The sequence below is a fragment of the Rhodnius prolixus genome, unplaced genomic scaffold (assembly GCF_049639745.1).
Source record: "Rhodnius prolixus isolate KJV_2025 unplaced genomic scaffold, Rpr scaffold_13, whole genome shotgun sequence".
Taxonomy (NCBI): domain Eukaryota; kingdom Metazoa; phylum Arthropoda; class Insecta; order Hemiptera; family Reduviidae; genus Rhodnius; species Rhodnius prolixus.
In genome coordinates this window covers 9,281,976-9,308,438 of record NW_027411583.1, presented here as the reverse complement: position 1 = coordinate 9,308,438, position 26,463 = coordinate 9,281,976, and the positions used below count along the sequence as shown (strand labels likewise).

The 26,463-nt window shown below is 36.1% G+C and overlaps 1 protein-coding gene across 14 annotated transcripts in view; it reads left to right on the top strand.

Annotated features, from left to right (window-relative positions):
- LOC141447722 (uncharacterized) overlaps nt 1–26,463 on the top strand; it is a 610,137-nt gene that overhangs the window by 560,842 nt on the left and 22,832 nt on the right. For 13 of the 14 annotated variants that reach the window (XM_074115490.1, XM_074115484.1, XM_074115483.1 and 10 more), the window contains 4 exons: nt 3,431–6,749; nt 12,598–12,896; nt 13,929–14,126; nt 21,570–26,080. In XM_074115490.1, the coding sequence (XP_073971591.1) occupies nt 3,464–6,749; nt 12,598–12,896; nt 13,929–14,126; nt 21,570–21,854 (4,068 nt within the window). In that variant the 5' untranslated portion in view covers nt 3,431–3,463 and the 3' untranslated portion in view covers nt 21,855–26,080. The remainder of the gene's footprint in view (nt 1–3,430; nt 6,750–12,597; nt 12,897–13,928; nt 14,127–21,569; nt 26,081–26,463) is intronic. The other variant, XM_074115497.1, reaches the window with a different exon arrangement.

Genomic DNA, 26,463 nt, shown 5'->3' with positions numbered 1-26,463 from the left:
AGTTTTAGGCCATCCGCCTTATTCGCCTTACCTGACCCCATGTGACTTTTATCTGTTCCCTAAATCTGCATTAAAACGAACACGATTTCACAGTCCGTTGAAGCTGTGAAAGAAAAAGCGGCACGCGTCTTGCAGGAGATCAAAGAAAAAGGCTTCCAGCACTGTTTCGAACAATGGTAAATCCGCATGGAGCGTTGTAGGGATAGGGGAGGGGTGTATATTGAAGGTGATAACAACTAAATATGTATAAATTTAAAATAAAATGTTTTACAGCAATAGTCTCGCGTTATTTAATAGTCACACCTTGTATTTCAAAAAGTTTTAACAAAATCTTTAGAAAACCTTATTCCTTAATAACAATTTTTTTCCTTCGAAGAAAATTTGTTTTAAAGAAAAACTATTTTTTTTTCGGTTTATGCGCACAGTTATTTAAATTTTTCCCAAAGAGGTTCTGATATCTGTTTGGGAAATCCTACATAATAAAACCCTGTCTGCCTTTTTACGTATATAGTTGATCCAGTGAAAGAGCTTAAATTACCACCACTATCTGGAAAGGAAGGCAAAGCCTGGAAAAATATCTACCATACGTGGCCTACAAGAGAAATGATGCTAATTAATTCTACGCACGTTTCCCCCCCCCTCTCCACCACTATGGAAAAACCCTCTCCTTTCCAAAGTTTTAGAAAGCTAGCACGCGCGCTCTTGCTGCAAAGCAATGGCTTAGTACAACTCTTTATAAAATTAAAGTTAAAATAATAATTAATATGAAACGGTGAATTTAAGTAATTGTTATAATGTGCCATCTTTAGGTTTTCAGAGATGAAGTAAAATATGAATTAAGAACAAAATATAATAGCATTAAGTTAATAAATTTTATTAAAATAATGTTGGGCCGTATAATAATTACGATTAGTGAGGCTGTGTGAGAAAAACTGGAGGTTCTAGAAAGGTAATGAAAGGCTAGGTTAGTTTGTTTGTCTGTTTGTCTGTGTGGCGTTCAAATAATAACACGTTCAAGTTGAAACAACTCAAGTTTGAAAACAACGATGAGTTTTCAGTTAAGGTTTCCTCCTCCCATTTCCTCATCTTCCAACATCTCTCCTCCCGCCTCGCCCACTGACTTTCTAAGTGAACACGTCTTCAACTTTTGTTGTCACGAAGTAGTTGTATATGTGTGTGTGTGTGCATGTTGAAACATGTCTCTCTGCTAATTTCTCCCCACCAGTTTTCTCTCACATACTTTTCTCTACTTCAGACTTAAATAAAACCTAATTAGTCTAAGTATGAAATTTTCTTTCCTAGTTTAATTTATATTTAATTGTTTCTGTAATTTTTATAAAAGGAATTTTTATTATTATAAATGTAAAATGACGTTCTTTAACATTGATAAGAATATTTCTATTAATATTGTATCTGTCAAAGAAAATACGTTAATACATTCACTGGGCCCTTAATGCTCTCTAAGGCTGAAGAAAATTCGATTAAGGGCACTACTAGCCGAGAAGGGTGGGGGACTCATCCCTTTAAAACCCCATTGAGTGTACTGTACCATCCTATATTATTTATAATAAAAGATGAGTGGCAAAAACTCGGAAGAGTTTAAAAGTAAAATTCTCCAACCGGAAGTATTACGTAAGGGACCGGATTTCCTTTAAATTTTCTATACTTACATATTATGCTCATGTTGGTCCGTAATATTAATTTCTTATTTCCATAAAATATTAAGGGAATTTTTAGCACAAGATGATGGACAGGCGCATCTTCCAAAATTTACGATCTCGTGTCTTCCTTATTATAAAGGCAGATTAAACAATTAAAATTATGAGAAAATCCCCCAATTACCGGAAGTGCTACTAAATAAACTCAAAAGTGTTTACTAATAAAAGTTGATGAAAAACTACGATGACGTAACATGATTTCGATGTATTCACTCTATAACTGACATAAATCGCATTGTTTTAATAGCAATAGTTAACGAGATATAGAAGGTTACATTTTAGTGGTTTTGCAACTAGTTGAAATTATAATTCAGTTTTTCTCCCTTTCTACTGTACAGATTTTAATGAATTTTATACCGAATTGTAGAGAATACACTGCTCTATAACTGACATAAATGGCATTGTTTTAATAGCAATAGTTAACGAGATATAGAAGGTTAAATTTTAGTGGTTTTGCAACTAGTTGAAATTATAATTCAGTTTTTCTCCCTTTCTACTGTACAGATTTTAATGAATTTTATACCGAATTGTAGAGATACACTGCTCTCTAACTGACATAAATGGCATTGTTTTAATAGCAATAGTTATCGAGATATAAAAGGTTAAATTTTGGCGGTTTTGCAACTAGTTGAAATTTCAAATCAGTTTTTCTCCCTTTCTACTGTGTTGATTTTTTTGAATTTTATACCGAATTGTAGAGAATACACTGCTCTATAACTGACATAAATGGCATTGTTTTAATAGCAATTGTAAACGAGATATAGAAGGTTAAATTTTGGTGGTTTTAGAACTGGTTGAAATTTCAAACCATTTTTTCTCCCTTTCTACTGTATAGATTTTAATGAATTTTATACCGAATTGTAGAGAATACACTGCTCTCTAACTGACATAAATGGCATTGTTTTAATAGCAATTGTAAACGAGATATAGAAGGTTAAATTTTGGTGGTTTTAGAACTGGTTGAAATTTCAAACCATTTTTTCTCCCTTTCTACTGTATAGATTTTAATGAATTTTATACCGAATTGTAGAGAATACACTGCTCTCTAACTGACATAAATGGCATTGTTTTAATAGCAATAGTTATCGAGATATAAAAAGGTTAAATTTTGGCGGTTTTGCAACTAGTTGAAATTTCAAATCAGTTTTTCTCCCTTTCTACTGTATTGTATAGATTTTAATGAATTTTATACCGAATTGTAGAGAATACACTGCTCTATAACTGACATAAATGGCATTGTTTTAATAGCAATAGTTAACGAGATATAGAAGGTTAAATTTTGGTGGTTTTGAAACTTGTTGAAATTTAAAATCAGTTTTTCTCCCTTTCTACTGTATTGTATAGATTTTAATGAATTTTATACCGAATTGTAGAGAATACACTGCTCTATAACTGACATAAATGGCATTGTTTTAATAGCAATAGTTAACGAGATATAGAAGGTTAAATTTTGGTGGTTTTGAAACTTGTTGAAATTTAAAATCAGTTTTTCTCCCTTTCTACTGTATTGATTTTATTGAATTTTATACCGAATTGTAGAGAATACACTGCTCTATAACTGACATAAATGGCATTGTTTTAATAGCAATAGTAGTAATTTTGGTGCTTGTGCTTTATTAATTCTTGTAATTATTACCTCTTTTTTCTGTGTACACGTCCTGGCTGTTGACAGTATGATCAACAAATGAAATTTTGATGTTTCTGTGTTTCAGGGGGCGTTGATGTGAGTGAGACATGGCGGTGAGATGAGTTCGCTACGGCGGGGTAGAGGCCCACCGGCAGCCTCCTGGATCCTCTTTCTCCTCCGTTTCTTTAATCACCTGTCGCCGACAATAGCCGACAACGTAGAACCGGTCTGTCCAACGGATTCACCTCATTGTCCTTGTTATAATTTCGATGAAGGTCTTTTCTTGGAGTGTCCCGGCGCTACGGAACAAGTGCTCAAATCGGTACTGTCGTCTGTTAAATCGCCCATACAGTCGTTCAGCGTTTACGATTTGGACAGACAGGTGACAACGTTGACTAGGGAGTTCTTTCCGGCTGGTACGCGTATCCGTCATCTGCAGATCTCGCATACAAATCTAGCCGCACTGGAAGAAGACTCTCTAAATGGAATAAAATCAGACATGGAATCTTTGAGCATTGTTTCCGGTCGATTGAAGCACATACCACAGAAAGCTTTGAGTGAATTCCATGCGCTACGTTCGTTAGACTTAGAATCGAATGAAGTCACCGATCTTCCGAGTTATTCCTTTTATGGACTACATTTGACTAAATTGAATATGAAGGGAAATTCAGTGCAGAAAATATCTGAATATGCTTTTGCCGGCTTGGAAAGCTCTTTGACGGAAATAGATCTTTCGGAAAATAAATTGAACTTTTTCCCAATGGCATCTTTCCGCCGGCTAGAACATTTACGTTCTATACGACTAGCCTGGAATGAGATCAGCAGTATTCCTGACGATGGTTACTCCAAGTTACAGAGTTTACATTTTCTGGATTTAAGTTCCAATAATTTTGAATCCTTATCTGAGGACGCTTTTCGTCCAACGCCACGTGTGAAAACGCTCTCATTGTATTATAACGCGATTGAAGGGGTACATAAACAAGCGTTTCTATCGCTAAAAGCTATGGTCTCCATCGACGTCAGCCATAACAAGATTGTCTATCTGGACGCGGAGACTTTCAGCAGCAACAAAGAGCTGAGAACCATAGATCTTTCACATAATCACATCCATTACATAAGCGGGGTATTTGAAAACCTGCCAGAACTAAGGGAGCTGTTCCTGTCGGAGAATAATATTTTGGAGATCCCTTTTGATGCTTTTAGTAATTCAATTTTATTAAATGTTATTTATCTGCAACAGAATGCAATTAGAAGAATCGATGAAGATGCATTCCTAACGCAGTTAAACCTAAATCAGTTATATCTCAGTGAAAATTTTATTGAAATCATCCCGAAATATTTGTTCAATAATAGTAGAACGTTAACCTCATTGAGTTTGGACGGAAATTGGATTGGTAGTCTTGAACAGGGAACGTTCAACAAGTTGAACGATTTAAAAGAGCTCAGACTGCAAAATAATCGTATAGGAAGTATTGAACGCGGCGTATTCGAGCCTTTGCCAAATCTACTAGAACTGCATCTGCAAAATAATTACATAACAAAAGTGGAATCAGGTTCGTTTCATTCTTTGCAGAAATTGCAACACGTAAATCTGCAAGGCAATCTATTGGCCGTGTTGGGCGATGTATTCTTGCACGAATCGCATTCATTAGTTTCAATCCAGCTGGACTCGAACAGCCTGATGACTTTGCACAATGACTCACTGCGCGGACAGTCAAGCGTGCAAATCATGTGGCTTGGCCACAATAAGTTGACCAAATTGGACAGAGCTTTATTTAGCGATCTATTGCTCATCCAGCGTGTCTATCTGACTAACAACAGCATTGCCCATATTGATGATGGCACTTTTGAGCCAATGCAAGCGCTTACCTTTCTAGACTTAAGCATCAATCGTTTAAAGTATATTTCTATGAAAACTTTTGCCGATCTCAGGGAACTTGAAGAATTGTATCTCTCATCGAATGGTATCCGACATATTGAACCGAAAGCTTTTAATTCGCTCAAAAAATTGAAAACACTCGACCTGTCCGACAATGAAATCTTGGTATTGCATGATGCAATCTTTCAAGATAATTTGCCAATAAAATTTTTAAATCTAAAAAATAGTTCTGTAGCAAAAATTGACAACGGTGCTTTTATGGGATTGACAAATTTGGACCAATTGAATTTAGAGTGTAATAAATTGGACGCTGATTCGCTGGTACATTTAAATATCCCAGGATTGAGGATTTTCAACGTCGCTTGCAATAATTTGTCGAACATTAGCGAGAAAACTTTAAAAGGGCTACCATCATTGCAGTATTTATCGTTGGATAATAACGCCATCGTTAGACTTCCGCCAAAAACGTTTCACAATAATCGTGTACTTATAGAGATCAATCTGTCCAGTAATAAAATTAACGATCTACATCCGGAATTATTCTACAATCTAAGACATCTAAAAGATTTAAAGCTAGAGGATAATTCCTTTCATAATATACCATATAAGGCTTTAAACAATGTCACTACGCTGGAAGTGCTGACTCTATCCAGAAACTCTATAACATCCTTAGATATATCCAAACTGGCCAATCTGCTACGGTTAAGAAAGCTAGACTTGAGCAACAACATTTTGACCTCCCTTTCTGGATTCGCAGTGGCCAATCTTTCGCATCTCTCTCGAGTGGATCTTAGCAAGAATCTGATCTCAGCATTGCCGGCAAATTTCTTCAGCCATGCTCAGTCTTTAAAAAAAGTGGATCTTGCTTCGAATCGTTTTCGTCAGATACCAACAACAGCATTGTCCGAACAAAATCTACCAAATCTAAGCTGGCTAAATCTTACCGGCAATCCGTTGACACAAATCCATGATATTTCCTCGGTGAAACTGTATCCATCTTTACAAGAAATCCATATATGCAACACAAATCTATCCATAGTAACTAGTAAAGATTTTGAATCATTTCCAGCATTGCATCATCTATTCTTAGGACAGAATCGTATCAGCAGGGTGTCACCGGGTGCTTTTCGCAGTTTGCCAAATCTTTTAACACTTGATGTTGGTGTAAACGAATTAGAGATCCTACCACAGGAACGTCTAAAAGGATTAACACATTTACGCCTGTTGAATCTAACAAGAAATCGTTTGAAAGATCTAGAAGAATTTCCAAATTCTTTGAAATCTTTACAAATTTTAGATCTTTCTTATAATCAAATCTCTCGTATTACCAAAGGAACGTTCAAACATTTAGAGAATCTAGCTGAACTATATGTTTATGGTAATTGGATATCGTCGATTGCTAGTGATTCGTTCAGGCCACTGAAGAAGCTGAAACTCTTGGATATATCGAAGAATTATCTGGAGAATCTTCCGCTAAATGCATTCCGTCCACTTGAAACTCAAATACGGAGCTTGAGAACTGAAGGTAAGCTTACTCTGTTTTGTTAATAATTAATTAAAAAAATTTAAATACCTACTGTAAAAACTCCAGACCCATACGACATCTACTTATTCAAGTTTTTAACTTACAAATTTCCATCTAGTTCCAAACATTTGAGTCATATTTTATTTTTTAAGAATACTAAACAGTTTCTAACCGTACAATTCGCTGAAATTATCCTTAACTGGGGATGCCTATAAACGATTTTTTAAAGAAGTGATTGAAATTACATTAATTTATGTGTGCGTGATGATATTGATTGATTTTAGCGACCCATTTAAGTACCCTAGGGACAAAGGGACAGGGACCCTACATTACTGAAGGACTATTAGCTAAGTATTTCCTGTTAATAAAATTTTCCGCGAGAAATGTTCAAGATGGAAGTTGTAGATGTTCACGTTGATAACGCTGTACGATGTTTAAGGAAGATTGCAGCAGCCATTTCCTTCAAACTCCAAAAGTACGGAAAATCTATTGATTTAAAGGCACTGCCGGTCATCCGAAGTGCAACAAATTTGGGAATTTAGTTCATTATTGATTTCTTTTATCTTGTAGAAGTGGTAACGCTACAAAATGGCACGTTAGAGGCAAACATAAGCACCTCTCCCTGGAGTGGGAAATCCTTGTACTCCGGTTTTTGGAGAGTTACTGCTGCAGGGAAAACCGTGGAAAGAGGGGAACCACTTGCCCTCTAAACACAACAGAGACTCTCCTGTCATTCGGGGATGGTCTTCCCAGTTTAAGGGCTCCAGATTTCGTGGCTTTCCAGTTCTACTAGTCAAGGCTAGCAAGGGAAGAAAAGAAAGCCTCCTCTTCGTTCCTCTTCTATTTAATCAGCTACAAAGTGGCTCTTCGGAGGGAAGCTAAGCACCTCTTCCTGAAGTGGGAAATCCTAGTACTCCGGTTTTTGGAGAGTTACTGCAGGGAAAACCGTGGAAAGAGAGGAACCACTTGCCCTCTAAACACAACAGAGACTCTCCTGCCGTCCTGGGATGGTCTTCCCAGTGTTTAAGGGTTCCAGATTTCGTGGCTTTCCAGTTCTACTAGTCAAGGATAGCAAGGTAAGAAAGGAAAGCCATTCCTCTTCTATTTAATATCGGCGCACTTCATCCAAAAAAAAAGTAAAAAAGGCCTTTACCAAATTCAAACTTATTATCTAAGCTCCTTTCAAGTAATTTAACTTTTCCAAAAATGACGAGCAGAAGAATAAAGTCAATACACAAAGTTCAAACTTTTATTTAATGTTAGCTGACTTTTCTTTTTTGGAAAACATAAAAAGTGAAAAGTTACACTCGATATTTAGATTTGTTTTTCCCCAGTTCAAAAAAATAAAATAAAATAAAACGCGTAGGAAAGGAAATCCTGAGTAAAGAGTTTCCACTTTGTGTGTGGAAAAGAAAATAAAATGAAATAAATAAGTTAAAGGAAGAACAGATGGCAACACTGCTCAGTTGATGAGAGGCAACACTGTTTAGTTTTACTTTAGGCAACTGGTTTAAGCGGGTTGGTTTGCGATGGGGGGGCGAGTGGTTAATCAAAACCCATTTCTTCTCCCCCCCCCTCCGCACTCTTTATCACTTTACCCTTCCTTCTGCAAGTAATCCCAGCTGTAAATGTTGTATACAGTTGATACGTAGTATTTTGTTAATTACAGCCTCTACTTTTGAAGTTACTTTTTCTTATTACATGAACAACGGGGGGGGGGGAGTATTTCCTTCCGATTGAGGAAGATGACGTTTTCCCCGGAAATCTCTAATACATGGTCATGGTTCTGTTTCAGACCTACGTACAACGATTTTAAAAAAAAAAACTGAAAAATTATTTCAGTAAAATGATGCTTCCGGTTGATTAATCTTGACCGGAACTACATTGTAGCGCCTTCTGTTAGCTCTTTGGCGAAGTAGTCTATGTCTTGTGATTTAACATTTTGACTAACTTCTTTTCTATTGGCCATTTCCAATTTAGCACACTCCAAGCAAATATTTTACTTTTTTAATTAAGAAATAAGAGAAAAGAAGAAGCATCGTTGATGTTATCCGTTGCCATCATGATTCCTGTCAGGTTTCAGACTTTCATGCAACATCAGAGGTTTATTAATCAATCAGTAATAGAGGATTCTACTTTATGTTCCCGTCTCACATAACACTTGCTGATTCTTTACTAAGTATTAAGTCTTAAATTAAAGACAATTCAATGATGAAATTTCATAAATTTCAGCCAGAGAAAATCGACTGTTTCACGCTCAGATTATTTCCCCATTTAATAATAAAAGTACAAGTGAGCGTCTTCAAGTCCCTTCCAAGTACTAAAAGAAAATCCCTTTATTCTTTATTGGATTAATATTATAAGTTTTCCCCTTTTTCCACTAACTATAAAAAAAAAAAAATACTGAATAGCAGTGATAGGTCCAGCAAAAAAGGCACGCCCACTTTAATCCATTTACTTATTTTCCGGGCCCTTTAATCTTCTGGGCTGCAAACTCGTATCTTCCTGGAGGGCTTGTCGTCCACTGAAATATATCAATATTCAAGCAAGCGTGAGAAGTGAAATCTACTTAAAAAAATTTTCCATCTTTTTCTTTTTTGTATATTTTTCCTTTAGACAATGTGTTACACAATTTTATCTTTCAACCGGTTTAGAATGGCTTATGTTGTCAAATAGATGTAGGCAAAGTGGTTTTTGTTATTTTAAATAAAAATTACATTTTTTACGATAGCCGAACGGTTATAGGCTAGACCCGCAAAGCTAAGATGTATTGCGGTACTAGACTAGTCCTTGTATTTTATTTAATGGTTAATATGAGAAATATAGTAAGGTATGTTAGGTGGTTTAGGCTAGACCCGCAAAGCTAAGATGTATTGCGGTACTAGACTAGTCCTTGTATTTTATTTAATGGTTAATATGAGAAATATAGTAAGGTATGTTAGGTGGTTTAGGCTAGACCCGCAAAGCTAAGATGTATTGCGGTACTAGTCTAGGTCTTGGATTTTATTTAATGGTTAATGTGAGAAATTTATAGTAAAGTATGTTAGGCGGTTATAGGCTAGACCCGCAATGCTAAGATGTATTGCGGTACTAGACTAGTCCTTGTATTTTATTTAATGGTTAATATGAGAAATATAGTAAGGTATGTTAGGTGGTTTAGGCTAGACCCGCAAAGCTAAGATGTATTGCGGTACTAGTCTAGGTCTTGGATTTTATTTAATGGTTAATGTGAGAAATTTATAGTAAAGTATGTTAGGCGGTTATAGGCTAGACCCGCAATGCTAAGATGTATTGCGGTACTAGACTAGTCCTTGTATTTTATTTAATGGTTAATATGAGAAATATAGTAAGGTATGTTAGGTGGTTTAGGCTAGACCCGCAAAGCTAAGATATATTGCGGTACTAGTCTAGCCCTTGGTTTGTATTTAATGGTTAATATGAGAAATTTATAGTAAAGTATGTTAGGCGGTTATAGGCTAGACCCGCAATGCTAAGATGTATTGCGGTACTAGACTAGTCCTTGTATTTTATTTAATGGTTAATATGAGAAATATAGTAAGGTATGTTAGGTGGTTTAGGCTAGACCCGCAAAGCTAAGATGTATTGCGGTACTAGTCTAGCCCTTGGTTTGTATTTAATGGTTAATATAAGAAATTTATAGTAAAGTATGTTAGGCGGTTATAGGCTAGACCCGCAATGCTAAGATGTATTGCGGTACTAGACTAGTCCTTGTATTTTATTTAATGGTTAATATGAGAAATATAGTAAGGTATGTTAGGTGGTTTAGGCTAGACCCGCAAAGCTAAGATGTATTGCGGTACTAGTCTAGCCCTTGGTTTGTATTTAATGGTTAATATGAGAAATTTATAGTAAATTATGTTTGCTAGTCGCCTCCGCCCACGACACCTAATTTGGTAATTGGATGTAAAGTCTACCTTTAGTGACCAGAATAAGGTCTTTCTAGTTTGGGTACCTGGTCATTCAGGACAAAAGGGGAACGAAGTGGCAGACTTATTGGCCCGGGAAGGCTCTGCGGGACACTTTGTTGGCCCGGAGCCCTGCTTTGGGGTTTCGAAATGTGTTAAGTCTGCGGCCATTAACTTATGGGTGCAGAGTAGGGCTCAGGAGTGGTGGCTTGCCACCACTGGGCTGAGACAGGCGAAGGAGTTCATTAGAGGCTATTCGCCAAGGCTGACTGCAGAATTAATCCGTCAAGGCCGTGGGGCTATAAGGATAATTTTAGCTAATAACTGGGCCACTGCAGGCTTAGAAAACACATGCATCGCATGGGTCGGCAGATGATAGCCTCTGTAGGTGTCAATGTGAGGGGCTTGTCTGGCTAAGGATGTTACTTCTAGGGGAAGGAAAAAACAAGGCCTGAGTGCTTTATCCAAGAGCCGCACTCCAGCATTAAGAGTCTGGTGAAAAGGACAGGTCTGGAGGGAGAGCTTTAGAGTGAGGGGAGCCACAATAGATCCATAGGAGTCGCGGTGGCGTAGGCCTTGAGGCCGCCCTAATTTAATCTAATCTAATCTAAAGTCTGCCTTAAAAATTGTAGGCAATACCTTTACTTTTTAAAAGTTTTAGAACTATTTGTGGGCAACAATTGATTTTATAAAGTGCTGTTTCCATTTGATTGTCTTTGCCAAAGAGACTGTTACGTAGTTTTTGCTCGTCTAAACTAGGGCGTACTTTGAAAGCTTGCTGGCGGAAGTCGTATTTGAGGCCTTGTTAATAGTTGGTAGTTAGAAAAAGCAACTTTACTTAGATTTGTAAAGTTTTACCTCGTACAAGAAATAGTCGCCTTTAATCTCAGTTAAAACCGCCATCCTAATAATAAATAGGGTCACCATTATTTTATTGTTTGCGATAACAATACAGCTGGGCAGGAAATGGTAGCTTTACGAACTTTGTTTGTATATGTGTGTGTGGATATGAGAGAGTTTGAGAATGTGTGCTAGTCCTAGGATACCTGTATCAAGCTATAGTAAGCACTATTAGACGCAATCTACGGGGAGACATTGCGCTGAACTTTAGGTACCATATCTAAGGAGTTCATTCGCTCTCACTCTTCAAAGCTTTTTCCCTTTAACTTTATTCACTGGTTTTGTGGTCTTTTCTTGCCCTGAACCTCTAAACACTCGGTGAGTTGGTTTTTCTTTTAACCAATTCATACGCCATCACAGTCTCTCGGCTAAATGGTTATAGTTATCTCTTATTCTTGCCTTAAATGTTTAAAGGGATCTCTTTCTGCTAGATTGAGCGTGCTGTACCAACAAACACAATAAGAGAACATTCGTTCCTTCGTCAAGATTAGTTTTTGTGCAAAACACAAACAAATAAAAAACTGTTCTTTGGAGATGTTTTTATTTTGTTCTCCCTCCTCCACAAAGAATTTTGTTCAGTTTTCTTTCATTAAGTTTAATTAATTTCATTTCTCAAATTATTTAGGTTCTGAGAAGCCTACCTAAGCAAGAAGCCTCTAGGGTAGGCCAGCATGTTCAATCAGGTTTAGCTCAATGTAGGTCCATTTACTTACCGCTAGGAGATGTATCTTGAGGTGCTAGAAAGGAGAGCTACAGTATGGTTTGAGGGGAGTGCTCGACCTTTGTAACTCCTACATCCAGCTTGAAGGGCCCGTTGATGAAGGGGTAACCCGATACACCTAAAGGGCCCCCATATTAGTCCAGATTTATAGCAGACATTCCAAACTAGAAACTTATCTCTTAGTAAAAGTACCTACTATTCTTCGACATCAAGACTATCACGGAAGTAAAGGGAGAAACATAGATTAAATTTTACTTGAAATTTCTGTTTAAAATACAAAAAAACATTTTTGTGTTTTCAGAGAATCCACTACACTGTGGCTGTGAACAACAAGAACTATGGGAATGGCTGAGAGACCATCAGAAAGTGGTCGGTGTTGGTGTATCCATGGGCGGCCTGCGATGTGAACAACCGCCAGAACTACGTGGTCTACTTTTCCTGGAATTAGAGCCACCCAGATTCTGTTCAGCGCCATTAGTCTTGAAACTGGCCATACAGGATATCCAACCGTATTCTGTTGTCGTATCCTGGCAGAGTCGTAATCATACGGGACTGCACGGATATAGAGTTGCATATCATGCTCTGGACACACATTATTCAGTAAGTATCACGAAGAATATTAAGAGTTTCGTAAATTGTTTGTAAGCGGTTCCGAGATCCAGATGGTTATTTTACTTGGTGTCCATTCCGTTGATCCACTTTAGACGAAGACCCTTACAGGATATTCCTTTTTGAAATGAATGGGAAAAAGTTTTTTAAATCTTGCATTAAAGTTCACAGCTTAAATTTGGCTTACATCCTAGAAAACTGATCTCTCTAAAGCTCTGACAACGAATTCAATCAATTCAGGAACCTCCAAATGGAAAAAGGTATTAGCTGTGCTTTCCAATTGAATTTCTCTTTGGAATTTGTCCAAATTTACAGGAAATATAATTATAAACGCGCCTAACTATTCACGAGTATGCTTCCTTTTGGCCAAAAAATGTGTGTCATCACAGACTTCCATTTTATCGCAATTTTTGTAATAAATTTGTAAAAATCTAAATACTCAAGGTCATAAATCTAAAGAGATCCGGCTCAAAATCCAGAATTACAGGCAGATCTACAATTTTTTATTTAGAATGTTCTTCCAGAAAAGTTCGGGGTTAAGGGATGCCTAGCCTTACGATTTCTGGGTTACTTTAGTGGAAGAGCAGGGTTTTTTTAAGGAGAATTCATTTTGGGGCATTGTGGCAGTCATATTTACTTTGAAATGCGTAGAATTTCAGGTAGGATGCATGCCTTCTTCAGCGGCCCTGTTGAAAGTAAAGTTAGGTAGTTAGGTTAAAGTGTTAGGTAATTGTGGAGATTATACTCTGTCGTGCTAATTACAAAACACAATCAAGAGAGCCTCGGTAACATGCGGGCTATGCAATCAGCTGTTTATAACCTCCACAGTGTTATACATCTATAGAGGACAAATGAAGTGACTTCTGGGCTGAAAATTACGGGCAGTTATTTACAATTTTGTCTACCCTAAAACGAATTGATTTTTTCACTGAATTTACTCGATGCAACAACAGTTCCACATACTATTTGCTATAAATAAATGATTTAATGCAAAAAAAAAAAAAAAACTCTTGTTGCCCCCAGCAGGTTGAGGGTAAACTACTGGACAGAAGTGCAAGATCGGTGAAACTGGGTCGCCTAAACCCAGCCACAAGGTACTTGGTTTGTGTGCTGGGTCTGGGACAATGGGTACAACCGCCGCCCGCAATCAGCAACACCTCCGAACTGATGCCGCAGTCGTTGCCCCAGTTGACGGATTCACAGACCAGCCGATGTACAGAGGTATGGAGTTTATTGTTTAACTTTCAAGATTATAGTCTGCAACTAGTTAATAACTGGGTTTGAATTGAGAAAGTGGGCTAGATTTTTAGTAAGATTGATTTATTTAATATCATTTACAATTTAACAATAAATATTACAAACGCACAATATACGAGGGTCGTTTGAAAAGTCCGTGCAAAGTCAGAGAGATAGCACCACTGGCGCGTATCGAGGTTATGTTTAGTTAGTAGCATCTCTTGGAAGAACACACACCAAGTTTCAGCCAGATCGGTCTATTTCTTTGTGTTTGGCATTCGTTTGAATCGAGGAAGTCGAGTGATTTTCAAAAAAATGGACGAAAAAGAATTTCGTGTGTTGATTAAACATTACTTTATGAAAGGCAAAACGCCTCAGGAGACTAAAGAGAAACTTGATAAACATTATGGTGACTCTGCACCTTCGATTAGAACAGTTTATAAGTGGTTTCAAAATTTTCGGAGTGGCCATATGGGCACAAGTGACGCTGAACGTTCTGGACGCCCTGTTGAGGTTACTACTCCAGAAATCATTGATAAAATCCATGATATGGTGATGGATGGCAGAAGAGTGAAGGTGCGTGAGATTGCTAGTGCTGTGGGCATCTCGAATGAACGGGTACATAATATTTTGCATCAACATTTGGACATGACAAAGCTATCCGCAAGATTGGTGCCGCGATTGCTCACGCTTGACCAAAAACGAAATCGTGTGAAGTGTTGCAAGGACGGTTTGCAGCTGTTCCAGAAGAATCCGCAGGACTTTAAGCGTCGTTTCGTCATTGTGGATGAAACATGGATACATCACTACACTCCTGAGACCAAAGAACAATCTAAACAATGGGTTACCAAGGGGGAATCTGCGCCAAAAAAGGCGAAGACCGTTCCTTCGGCCGGAAAGATTATGGCGACTGTCTTTTGGGATTCGCAAGGAATAATCCTCATCGACTGTCTGGAAAAGGGTAAAACTATTACAGGTGCATATTATTCATCGTTATTGGACCGTTTGAAAACCGAGCTGCAAGAAAAACGCCCACGATTGGCCCACAAAAAAGTCCTTTTCCATCACGACAACGCACCAGCTCACACCTCAGCAGTTGTGGTCGCAAAATTAATGGAAATAGGGTTCCAACTCGTTTCACATCCCCCCTATTCTCCAGACTTGGCTCCCTCGGACTACTATTTGTTCCACAATATGAAGAAATGGCTGGCGGGTAAAAGATTTTATTCAAACGAGGAGGTGATTGCAGAAACGAATGGCTATTTTTCAGACTTGGACAAATCCTATTATTCGGAAGGGATCAACAAACTAGAGCAGCGTTGGACGAAGTTTATAAGCCTAAAAGGAGACTATGTTGAAAAATAACAAAGGTTTACCCCAAAAAATTAAGTAGTTTTTATTTTTGCACGGATTTTTCAAACGACCCTCGTAAATAATAAGATGAATAAATTCTCAATAGTAATATCAGTTTACCTAGAACTTTACACTATCAGTTTACGAGATTTGGCTATTAAATAACGAGACTATTGCTGTAAAACATTTCATTTTAAATTTATACATATTTAGTTATTATCACCTTCAATATACACCCCACCCCTATCCCTACAACGCTCCATGCGAATTTACCATTGTACGAAACAGTGCTGGAAGTCTTTTTCTGTCAGATCCTGCATGACGCGGGCCGCTTTTTCTTTCACAGCTTCACAGCGGACTGAAATCGTGTTCCTTTTAATGCTGATTTGACTTTGGGGAACAGATAAAAGTCACATGGGGCACGAGGCCAGGCGAATAAGGCGGATGGCCTAAAACTGGGAAGTTGTACTTGGCTAGAAACGTCTTGACCAGACAATGCAGTGTGAGCCGACGCGTTGTCTTGATGGAGAACCCCGTGACTTGTTGTTCTTCCACAAATCGGGTCGTTTTTTTCCTTACTCATTCGCGGAGTTGAGTAAGCACCTCACGATAGTAATGTTGATTAATTATAATCGATATTTTCATCCGTTTTTGGACGTGGAAGGGCGATCCGAGCGGTCATCATCTCCGACGTCTTCTCGGCCATCTTGGAAACCACTTGAACCACTCAAAAACTTGCGCACGTGATAAACATTCATCGCCATAAACTTCTTTTAATAAAAGATAAGTTTCAGTAGCGGTTTTACCAAGTTTTGATGTGAAATTTCACTGCAATTCGTTGCTCTACTACATGTGTAGTATCACTTGTTTTCGGCAAAACGAAACTAACACCTTTTTACACAAACAACGGTTCCGGTCAGACAGATTTCTCTACAAACTCGTGAGAGACGCTGCAATCGAAAGAGAAGGCTTTACGCTGCTGCACAGCTGTCGGTCGTTAGGATTTAGCATTTGCATAGTTCTTCTGTAGCAGCATCAATCTCGTTATTTAATAGCCACCCACACCTCGTATAATCAAGACTGGGCTAACTAGGACCGTTGGTGCTCCCTTTATGTACTCGTTATAATATCCTAGGGTAATCTGGATCATCAGGAACCATCTCTCCCTTCTCTAGCAATATGCTACAGAATCTTCTGGACCAGCCAAGTAGAATTGTACCTTCACACCACCTAGTAGTCACTTGGAGTACTTTAAGTACCTATTTTTCTCAATAGATAGTGCCACTTTAACTGCATTACATTGCTCTTCACTTAGATCAGTTTGTTTTTCGAATAGCATGCTCTCTTTTGTCATCGGGAAGTACTAGGTGTTATTTAATCGGTGTCCATACAAGTAGTTATTCCAGTGCCTTCACAGGAATACTTACTACGTAAAATGTATCAATCCTCTTTGCAATGCCGTGTAGAAGAAAATGCTGTCTGGAGAAAATAAATAAACAGTCTCATAACACCTCCAATGAAAATTAAATGTCTTTTTTTAATTAATGAAATTTCACTCCACTGATTTTCTTCAGAGGTGGAATTTTTACTTACATAATGTAATTCCTATTAAAATTTCAAAGATAACAAGGCCAGCCATTGTTCCTAAAAAGGCGCTTAAGAGGAATGTTTAACCATTCCCTATCGCTCAGAACTGTTTTAAAAAGCATCTTAAAAGAACAATGTATCCATGAAAGTTACTGATACAGCATATATGTACATGAAAGCAAAGAGCGTATGAATGTTACAAGAAAATTCGAAAAAGATTTTCCTTAGAAAAGGAAATTTTTGCTCAGTTGGTAGTATGAGAGAGCCCCAAACGGATATCCTGAGTTCAGATGCCAGCTGCTGCTGGCCCATACATTTCCTCTTCCTGGGAGTTTCACTTACAGCTCAATGTCCATTGATTGATAGTGAAGTAGAGTAACGAGAAAACAATGCCTGGAGGCAAGCAGTGTGCTGGAAAAATCCAGATCTCTGGACACATCCGCAATGGACGGTGGGTAACACTTCTTCGCCAAACCCACAGGAAGTGAAATGCTTTAAAAGTGAACAAACAATAAATAAACGTTCATTTTCCGCTCGCATAATTGCCGAAACTTCATGAAAATTTATTTTTTAAATCGTCTTTCCGTTTTTTTAAAAATATATACATTTATTATTACCTAAATAGCTAATTTAAAAGAATAATGAATCCTAGACAATTAAGATAAAGTTCTTAATGGGAGGATTTATTTTAAAGGGTCCAGAACAGCATACTAAATAGGCTTTAACCTCCCTTCAAGGTTATACACAATGAAGAGATTCCCTTACTTAGCTGGAGCTATTGTCTAGGAATGAAAGGCACGCACTTAGAAGGTATGCTATTTAGTTAGTTTATGGGTAGGGGCACATAAGAGCTTGGGTAAACAGCCTCTGGGATTTAGATCTCAGCCTGCTATGCTAGCGCTGATAGCATGTGGTTTCCTCACCCTGAACATAGCTCTTCAGTCTATCGGATATTGATTAGGAGTATAATAATAATGCGTTTGATGGATTATATTGTCTTGGACATAGTGATTAATGCAGCAACAGGTCTCGCCTTAAGATTGGTAGGAAAGGTTTTATTTTTTCCGAGTATTATCCCAAAATTTTAGAACTGAACAAATACTTGATTAATTTTATTAAAAAGAACACCGTAAGAAATCAGCATAATCGATTTATGGTAATTTGAGCTTCAGGATTCACAGAATTCGAGGAATGTTTTTCTTTTCTGTCTTGCCCTCAATGGATGTGAAAAATCATCCAGACAATTTGGTTATAATGGACATCCATTGACAGTGGACATTGACCCACGTACCCATAGTTGCCCACTGGGTACTTGGAATTCTTTATATGAAAAAAAATGTGTATGTCCTCTACAACTTCCTTGTATGTCCCTCCAGTCTCTCCAGGAGAATCTCTCTTCCACGTCACACCTCGCTGTCATCTCTTCCACCTTCCCAAACCATAATTTGGCTTTCTCCAGCTTCCAGCTTCTGCTCTGTTTCCTCAGCGTATTCCCCATTTCCTGTTACTGGCATCAGTGACATTTCACAGACTATAAATAGTCTGCAGTAGATTGCAACAAGTATGAATGCAATGATTGAAATACTTGCTTTAAATTAAAACTGACCGGTAGGACAGTTGTATAAGGGTTGATCGTCAAAAACTGCACGAAAAAGCGTACCGTTGAAAAACACCCAACTTTGACAATTTTTTTTCTCTTTTTCTGTAAAAGATGAAATTCCCAAATTTTCTCTATAATATAGGGCGAATCCCCCTTTATAACTGTAATATTTTTGCTTCAACCCAGATCTAATAGATTTCGTGAAAAAAGTTGCCAAAAATGGGGAAAAAACGGCATTTTCAGAAATTGTTCTTGTTACCTTTTTTGTAAACAACGTAGTGCCTAAACGCGCGAACCGATTTTCATGAATGTAAACTAGACAGGTCTTTGCCTCCCACTGGAAGAATTTGAGCAGAGCTTGATGCTGCCTAGATTCCATCAGGTACCCTCTTCATGAAGTGTCTCTAGGAACAGAACAAGATTTTTATGAGAGAAATTTTTTATTCTAGGAATGTTCAATATGAATATCAACCCTCTACCTCTTCAGAATCCTGGTTAAAAAGAAATCCCTTTAAAGGGACAATATAAGACCCTTACAGTTAGACCCTCAGAAGTATATCTCTTCTTTTGCTACTTAGCATTTTGTAATATATTTTTTCATAAACCTCTTTACCAACCTGCCATCTTCAACCATTATTATTACTGCTTCATCCTGGGCCTCCATTCTATGCAATTACACGACTACATCTTGGAAAAGACTATGATGACTGTTTAAATAAAGCAGTTAAAGATATAGGACGGGACCATCTTTGAATGAGTCCTCTCTAAAACTTGGTTGAAACAGTTAAAAAAAAAAAGAAAAAAAAAGACCTCCAGCTGAGGTGAAAGTGAATGAGGTTATTTCGCGGTTATATTAAAATGAATAAAACATTTTCAGGCAGGGGGGTGGTGCAGGAGAGAGAAAGAGATTATAATCTTATAGCTGTGAGTGGTAAAGTTGACCAGATTTACCAATTCTGTGTTAAAGAGCCGTTTATTGAAGTGAAGGGAAATGAGCGGCGGGACTGGGAGGAGGCGGCAGCTTGGAGGCGGTGACCTGCAACATTAATAATACATTAGATGAAGTCCCACCCAGCCATCCCGGCGTGTTTGCTTTAAATCCTTTTAATGAGCTTTTCGGCTCGCTTTTAGTAAAAACTCTTAGAAAATTGTCATTTAAAGCTTTGGACTTTTTTTTTTTTAAATAACTTAATTATTAAATTTTGTTTTTCATTTTAATAAATTCTAATTTAAATAGCAATGACAAAACGTGCGAAACTCCTTTACAGACTTCTTGGACAACGCTCCAAAATCACCCACTGAACTCAAACGCTTAATATAAGAACACTATCCTCAAACCTATGTGGATTTACAGGATTAGAGCTGTGGGGTTCAGCAAAACCTACAAAACATAAGGACTGTACAGGACATTTCAGTCAAAACTCCTGCCGACAGATAGTTGACGCTCCTTTCTACGGTGAATAACCTCACTCTTCACAACGGCTCTTCAACATTCCCTTTATAGACCAACTCGCCGTGACTAAATATCAAAAATTCCACACTGCTCTCTCGACTAGCTCTAATCCTCTTGTACTGTCTCTCGCTTCCTCTGACATCCCTAATACTTCTCGCCGACTGAATCGCCAGTGGCCCTGCGACTTCCTCGCAGTCTGAAGGCCTAAACGCCATTATTCTCCTATCTCTCCTCTCTCCTCCTCGTATTCTCCTCCTAACATTCTCCTATAGAGAGTGTACCACTGGGTAGCTTCTCTCCTTCTGCTCTCCTCCCGCACCAGTTCATCACTCTCCTCCTCACACTCTCCTCTCTCCTATAGAGAGTGCTACCGCTGGGTAGGTTCTCTCCTCCTGCTCTCCTCCCGCAACAGTTCATCACTCTCTCCTCTTCACATTCTCCTCTCTCCTATAGAGAGTGCTACCGCTGGGTAGTTTCTCTCCTCCTGCTCTCCTCCCGCAACAGTTCATCACTCTCTCCTCTTCACATTCTCCTCTCTCCTATAGAGAGTGCTACCGCTGGGTAGTTTCTCTCCTCCTGCTCTCCTCCCGCACCAGTTCATCACTCTCTCCATATTTACTTATTGTGTACAGATTGTAAATTACAAAATAAATTTTCAAAAAAAATAGCTCTTAGGAACCCTTCATCTTTGCAATCTCTAGTAAAAGGACTTTGTTTCTAGAAAAGTTCCATTTTCACAACACTCTACAACTGAAAAGCATTCCCCCTTATTCGCTCATAAGGTTGGTAGAATCCCCTTAAAAATGCGAGTTTCGTATCCGTTCACTGCGGCATACAACATAGACAAGAAAAGTAGTCTGGAAGATAGTTTGTCCGCTCACCAAGGGATACTACCAGCAAATCTCCTCCCGTCCACGCACAGAAATACCATTCTAAATCATCTATTAATTTTTATTTTTCAATAAAATAATTAAAATTTCTTAGCTAGTCCATTTTCGCTTGCATTGGAAGCATAAAACAGGAAATATTACGTAAGAAAAATCTGGATTCTTTAGCTTGATAAATGGTTGTTTGATATTTTAAGTATTTTTAAAGATGGGGTAAGGCTCCTTTCTCTCTTTAAGGCCACACTTCAGTCTGATGTAAGTTTAGTGAGAGAATTCTGTGGCTCTCAAATATTCAGAATTTAAAAAAAAAAAAAATATTTTTTGAGTTCGAACCATGGGAATGTAATCTGTAAAGTCTTGCGAGTGTTCACTCTAGAATTTTTCCGATTTTGAGTAGAATTTCCGGTAAAATAGAAAGTCTGCACGATTACAGTACTGTCCTCTCGCAGAGTGAGAGTAAGCTTTGTAAATTCAAAAAATTATTGATAAATTTTTTTTTAAAAAAAAAAGAAGATTTTTGACGAAGTTTTATTTTGTTTGATTCCCAGGTACGTACTTTGGAAGGCACTACTGGTGAAGCTGAACCCAGCAGCCGAGTTCCGGGCAGTATACTGACCAGACGACTTGGCCTGATCGTCGGCTGTTGTCTAGGCTTTGTAGTATTTATTGTATTAGTTTCAGTGCTCAGCTATCTAAAGGTGAAAAAACACCGTGAGGTTGGTATACGTGGAGATATTGTTGGCAGTGGACCAGCTACGCAAGACTATCTATCCTATCGTCATTTCAGTCTGCAGAGCGCTGATCCGTTCAACACGGCTACAATTTCCGCCTAGCATACGCTAACCGCCCTATAGGCGGCCATTATTTTGTTTTATTTTTAATTGTAAACGAAAATTTGTCCGATTTTAAGAGGAAAAACTTTTCTCTCTTTTTTTATTTTTTAACTTTCCATAGGGTTGTGATTTTTCCAAATTTTAAAATTTAAAAAAAAAAACATTTATATAATTATTAAAAAATATTTTAAAAAATTAGTAATTTAAATGTAATTGTTCCTCAAATGTGACAAACAAACCTCAAAAGGCAAAAGAAGAGGGGTAAGTAATGTAAATAAGTTAAAAATTAAAACCAAAACCTAATTAAACCCCTTAAAATTAAATTTATACAAAAAATAAAATATTTTTAATTTATAAAAAAAAAAAAAAAAAAAAATGAGGAACCTTTGCTCATTTTTTTATACAAAAAATAAAATATAAACGAATAAAAAAAAAAAAAATAGTTCTACGTGTGAAGATGCGAACCCAGATTGTGTGCGGGGTGCGAATGAATTCTGTGAGAAAAACTATTTACTTTTTGTGATGAAAAATTTTTTTTTAAATTAAATGTGAGGATACACTCGGGTGCAAAGGAAAAAGGATATGCTTATCTGGTGACGAAGGAAAGAAATAAAATACACCAACCTCCTTTTTGCGTCTCTTATCAGGAAGTGATTGAACCCAACTTTGTTTACAATCCATTTCCTCATCTGAACTTCCTTCTTTACCTCGCGAGAGAATTTGATCAGGGATCTAGAGAAACGATACTTACACTGGGAAAACACAATCTGGGAAACTTCCGAGTTTTTCCAGCTTCTCCAAGGTGTTTCCTTACTAAGGGGCTATATTGTTACAAATACAACGGAAAATATCAGAAAATTTAGACTTCTTTCAACGACACCCCCACTTCCATAAGTAAAACACTACAGGAATTTTTTAACTCATTTCTTTTCGAAGTTAGTCCAGCACTAATAAAAGTCATCTGACAACTCCTTTTGCTTCCGTTTTCTTTACAATTTCCGAGAAAATCTTAAATAATTGGAAATTCCATTCAGTTAAGTGGTTGATCCCTAAAAATAAAAACGGATTTTGACCCTTTTTTGGTATTAAGTTCATTCCCAACATAAATGGTAAGATTTCAGCTTCCTTCCTGTGAATAAACGAAATTGATATAATCGTAATATTCTCCTTATTAAAAGAGGAAGTGAAAGATAATATAGGTGTTAAAAATAGTAGATAACGTAACTCGGAAATGGTAAATGAAAAAACTATAAATTTAGAGCTAGTTATTTGAAGAAGATATCCTTAAAAAAATAAATAAAGAAAGAAATATTTTCGTAATTTTGTTTTGCACCTGAGTGTACTTAATATGTAAAAATAATTATAAGTTTAAATTAATTAACCAATAAAAAAAAATTAATATTAATTAAAAACTATCATAGTTATAAGAGTTAAATTTAAAAAAAAATAAAAATAAAATTGCCCCTAGAAATTGCCAATGAAATTTAAGTAATTAACAAATTAATTTTCATTAATTTGTAATGTTAGTTTTTATCAAATGTTTATATAAAATTAAATTAAAAATGTATAAAGCTCAAGATTTTTATATGAAATGAATACAAAAAAAAAAATACAAAAAATTAATACAAATAATATTTATTTTGTATTTTCTTTATTATTTTTCTTTTTTGTTTTAAATCAAATCTAATTATTATAATTAATTAATGCCATATTATGATTGTAGTTTAATTACATTAAATAATACAAAGAAAAACATTAAACAAAACTTAATTTAAAAAAAAAATAAAAGTTCAGTCAATTAACAGATTTTATTTATATTGTGTGAAATAATGTTTTTTTAAGTAATTATTTGTTACATTTTTTTCTGCCCCTGGGAAGCGATTTTCCAATTTTTTTTGGGGGGGGGAATCGCAGAATTGTATCATTGGGACAAAGTTGCGATCGTGTGGTTAAGTGAGAGGATCAAAGCTGGTTACTGCATTATCATTTAAATAACGAAGCAAGGGTAACCAAATTTCTGTATTCAATGCTAGTTTTTTTTCCCCTTTTCCATTGTCCACTTAATCATTTTTAATATCAATTTCCTGTCTCTGCATCCTTACTTCCTGTTTAAAGTATCTTACTTCTTGTAAGAAAGAAAATATTGATTTAATTTTTTGTTTTCCGTCCGTTTTCTTTCTTTTTTTAATACTTTCAATCCTTCAAAGTCTTCCTTCATCTTCTTTAACATTATTTTCAGCGTTTTACCTTCCACTAGTTGAATGGACTCTTCGAGTTATTATTACTTGCTCCTGTTCAGGATGTTCCTAACTACAGTACAGACTGGGGAATAAAGGTCATACGTAAAAAAAAAAAGTAATTTTTAATTACTTTTGCTTCCATTTTACGTAATCAATGCTTTGCTTATTATATCAGAAGTTCTGTTGGTACCTAATTTACCGTTATCTTCCAACTTCTATTCCAAGCAAGATTCCTGGGTAATTTTCTCCTCGTTAACACCTGCTATGGTTACCAAAAAAAGACATCCATAAACGATTAGCTTGAGTTAATCGATTATGGCCTGAAACTACTTGATTTTCTAGGATTCATATCCTGAAGTCACCGAAGCCACTCTTCCCCCCAATTTCGTGACAACGCTCGAAAGAGGTTGCACATCCATCAACACTTCTTTATTTCGCAATACTTCGCCCGGCCCCCGTGCGAGTACCATTTTATTTAATTTTCGATGCTAATTTTGTCAACAAGATAACTCAATGATCTTAAATTTGTATGAATTAGTTTTACGCATCAGCCAAGTCCAATGTTTTTTAGCATAACTATTACTGGATTGCTTACTTCTGGAAACAGTCAGGACCCATTTTAAACACAGGGTTCTATTTATTTATTTAATTTAAATAAAAGGTCCTTACTGTTTTTATTCACAGTGAAAATTTATTTTTCTACATTTACAAAAAAAAGAAAAAGTAAACCAAAGAAAAACTCGAAGTTCAAAATGAACAATTAAAATTAAGAAAATAATACCAAATATAAAACAGATCAGGTGTTTATTAAATAAATTAATTTGTAAAAAATTGTTATTTTTCAAAAATTTAAAGGAAATATTTTATTTGCCTTGTTTTTATTTCATTTTTATGTATTAATTAAGTATTAATATAAGTATAAAAAAAATAAACAAATGCGCCAAAAATTAACTTTATTGTACCAATACAAATTTTTTTATTTTACAAATAAGTGAATAAATTTTTATCTTTACTTTATTTTTGTCAATAAAGTAATTAAATATATACATAAAATCTGTACAAGTATATATATATATATATATATTGTTGTTGAATTAATAAAAAAAACTATTTGATAAATGTAAAAAAAAAAAGAAGTTCTATTATATATAAGAGAATGGAATGTAAAATATAAAAAATGAAAGAAAAGTGGGGAAAAAAAATATATATATAAATACAAAAAAAAAATGAGAAGAAAATATATTGAAGATAATGTATCTATGGAAAATTTATTTTATATCCCCGCTCCTTTCTAGTCATATAGTTCCCTAAAAATTACAAAAATTAGCTTTAAAAAGGGACGAGGAAGCCTAGGTTAATGGTCTGTTTCATTTTTTTAGGCATTAGTTTTAATAACTAATAAATGGTCTTTGCTAACACGTTACTGCCCGTAATATGTCAACTTTGTTCATGCTATCAGTTTTAACTTTAAAAATAACCACACGTAGAGGATGTAAAAATTATCTTGGATTACTTTAAGAACAGAGAGAAAATTTCTCTCCTTCAATTTTATTTCACATTCTAAACAAGGACTTCAATTTAAGAACCAGTAAATTTCTCCAAGATTCAAATTATCACTTTGGCACTTAGTTCAAATTACTACAGGAGTGTTCACCAATTTAGCTTGCAAAGCAGTAGTAGAGAGGTGTGAGAAGTGGTTGTTGTCTTCAATTATAGTCTTAACAAAAACGTATAACATTAAAATTTATTACCATATTCAAAAATTCTATCTAAATTTTGTATAGAACAAGATACAAATAAATAAAAACAAATTTACAATCATATTATCAAAATACAATCAAGATTGCCGCGACAACTAGTGACTCAGCTTAATGTAACCTTAACAATACATAACCTCGCAACACATCACAACAGTACCCTGCTTGTTGTTCTTCTGGATGTGATTATTCCCGCTCCAAAGTATGCTTAAAGTATAGGATGTGAACCGTAAGTAGATATTGAGTCAATTTAAAACTAAGGTTTATGTTAAGTTACATGTATTAATTATTATTCCATTGCATGTTGTTTTTGTTTCACTTAAGAAGTTGGGAATAAAAATTTTGCATAGTTAATTCACTGTTCATTAAGGTTTATTTATATAAATCATTACACTTGTTTCAAAAAGCATAATATCGTCTTGCTTAATATTATTTAAAAAATATTAAACAAAAACTGACCATATTAGATTTGCTCATTCTTAGCTGGCAGATACCGACCGCTGTGGTATTTAATTGAATTTTTTTTTGTTATAATAATTAATTAAAAGAAATGATATTTCTGCAAAACGGAAATTTAAAATTCGGCATTCTCTCGATATCTTTGATTTTTTG